This window comes from Mandrillus leucophaeus, unplaced genomic scaffold, assembly GCF_000951045.1.
Source record: "Mandrillus leucophaeus isolate KB7577 unplaced genomic scaffold, Mleu.le_1.0 Scaffold288, whole genome shotgun sequence".
Classification (NCBI taxonomy): Eukaryota; Metazoa; Chordata; class Mammalia; order Primates; family Cercopithecidae; genus Mandrillus; species Mandrillus leucophaeus.
In genome coordinates, this window is record NW_012103009.1 from 331,256 (window position 1) to 333,825 (window position 2,570).

Sequence of the window (2,570 nt, forward strand, 5' to 3'; positions counted from 1 at the left end):
AAAAAAAAAAAAAAAAAAAAAAAAAATTGGCACAAAGAAAAAAAGCACTTAAATTAAGTAATTTAAGAGCATACAGTTTATGCTATTTTTATACTATATTTAAGAAATATAGGGACAACTACAGTGGCTCACGTCTGTAATCCCTGAACCTTGGGAGGCCAATGCAGGAGAATTGTTTGAAGTCAGTTTGATACCAGCCTGGGCAACAAAGTAAGATCTCATCTCTACAACAACAATAAAAATAGCTGAGTGTCTCTATTAAAATATAGATAGATAGACAGAATAAAATAAAATAAAATAAAAAGAAAATCATTCTGCAAACTGAATTCATCATATTACTTTACTTTGTATGATTCTTTGAAAACCCTGCACCTGGCCGGGCGTGGTGGCTCACGCCTGTAATCCCAGCACTTTGGGAGGCCGAGGCTGGCGGATCACGGGGTCAGGAGATCAAGACTATCCTGGCTAACACAGTGAAACCCCGTCTCTACTAAAAACATACAAAAAACTAGCTGGGCGGAGTGGCGGGCGCCTGTAGTCCCAGCTACTCGGGAGGCTGAGGCAGGTTGGGGCGGGTGGGCAGTCAGTGTGGTTGCCAGGAAGCGGGAAAGGGCCACAATGGGGTCTGGGAGGTGGGCGGGGCGGAGCGGGGGTGTCCAGCCACGTCGCTTTGTTTTCCCATAACAGGAGCCACAACAGGTCAGTGCACCTCGGGGCCTCCCCTCGGGGCACCGGGTCCCCCACACCAGGCCCTCCCCGGGGCACCCTTTCCCAACACCACGAAAATCTCCTGCCCCCACCCCGCCCCCAGGTGATTCCCTTCACCAAGTCTGGGTCTAAACTTGGCCCCCGCGAGCTCACGTCCCTACCTAACCCGCCTGGAGTCCGGGTGATGGTCCTGGACCCGCTGCCGGCCCCACGCCACACACAGCCGGGCAGGAAGCTCGCGTTTGTTTTGCTGGCGCCAGGGATACGGACCAGGCCCCGCCCCGCCGCGCGCTAATCCCAGGGTAGTGGGAAAGTGCGCTCCCCAAGAATTTGGGGTGGAGCGGCCGCGGCCACCGCCTTCTGTCCGCAGGTGCTGCGAGCCGTAAGCGCCCCCCACCCGCGCTATGGGCTCGGACGCCTGGGTGGGCGTTTGGCGGCCACACCGGCCCCGCGGCCCCATCGCAGCGCACTACGGAGGCCCCGGGCCCAAATACAAGCTGCCGCCCAACACCGGTAGCAGGGGCGGGCCCCGGGATTGAGGGGTGGGACGGTGCCTGGGGGAGGGAAGGGGAAGAGACCAGGGAGGTCTGCGCTCGGGGCTGAACCGAGCCTGGTAGAGGGAGAGGGGGTCTGTGCCGGGGGAGGGTCCGTGTTCCAGACGGGGGTGGGGGCTGGGCCCGGCCAGGCGCTGACTCGGATGCTCCCAGGCTACGTCCTGCATGACCCGTCGCGGCCCCGCGCCCCCGCCTTCACCTTCGGCGCGCGCCTCCCCACGCAGCAGACGACGTGCGGCCCCGGGCCCGGCCACCTGGTGCCCGCCCGCATGACCGTGCGCGGCCCCGACGGCGCCCCCGCCTACTCCATCTACGGCCGCCCGCGCCGCTCAGCGCCCTTCCTCACTCCCGGACCTGGTCAGGACCCCCGGGACCCTGGCCACCCAACGCCGAACTGCCTCCAGGGAGGCCCACCTGGGAACCCCCCACCTGAACCCCGAGTCCCAGTCAGATACCCTAACACCGCATAGTCGGAACCTTCATATCTGGGTCTCAAATCCCAAACCCCGAACCCCACGGGGCTTTGACAAATCGTGGCTCAGATTACCCCCTAGTCCCAGGACCCCATCTCGGGTACCCACCAGGCCCCCACCCAGTTCCAGACCCCCACACCCTTGATCCGCCCCGCAGGCAGGTACTTCCCGGAGCGAGCGGGGAACGCGACGTACCCCAGTGCGCCTCGGCACAGCATTGCTCCCCGAAACTGGGGTGTCCAGGCGGAGCAGCAGAGCCCAGGTGAGGGCAGAAAGGCCTATCCCAGCACTGTGGGCCTTCCCACTCCAAACCGGGGACCACCCTGCGCCTGTCCACGGAGACCCACTACCCCCGAGCCCTGCCTCCTCCCCAGGTCCCGGGGCCTATACTGTGCCCTCGCTCTTGGGTCCACGCGTCATCGGCAAAGTCTCCGCCCCAACTTACTCCATCTACGGCCGCAGAGCGGCGGGCAGTTTCTTCGAGGACCTCAGCAAGGTGGGGGAGGGGCCGGGGCGGACGCAGGGGTCCCTGGTCCGCGGCAGCGGAGGCGGCAGTCAGCACCCTCTGCCCTCCCGCAGACCCCAGGCCCATGCGCCTACCACGTCGTGAGCCCGGGGGTCTACAAGTCCCGGGCCCCCCAGTTCACCATGCTGGCGCGGACTTCGCTCCCCCAAGACAACACTCAGAAGCCAGGGCCCGCGGCCTACAACGTGGATCAGGTGGCCTGGAGTCCAGGGTCAAGGGTCAGAGTCAGGGGAGTGGGGAGGGCCTGAGGTCGGAGTGATGGGATCAGGGTCCCCGGGGGTCCAGGGGTCCCGGCGCGGAGAGGACGCC

General features: G+C 63.1%; 1 protein-coding gene across 1 annotated transcript; it reads left to right on the forward strand.

The window, feature by feature from the left end:
• The first annotated feature begins 598 nt into the window (after positions 1-598).
• ODF3B (outer dense fiber of sperm tails 3B) lies at positions 599-2,509 on the forward strand. The gene is made up of 6 exons (XM_011985571.1): positions 599-699; positions 1,079-1,221; positions 1,416-1,619; positions 1,893-1,997; positions 2,110-2,231; positions 2,315-2,509. The coding sequence occupies exons 2-6, from the start codon at positions 1,113-1,115 to the stop codon at positions 2,507-2,509; spliced, it is 735 nt and encodes a 244-aa protein (XP_011840961.1). The 5' UTR covers positions 599-699; positions 1,079-1,112.
• Positions 2,510-2,570: the final 61 nt, after the last annotated feature.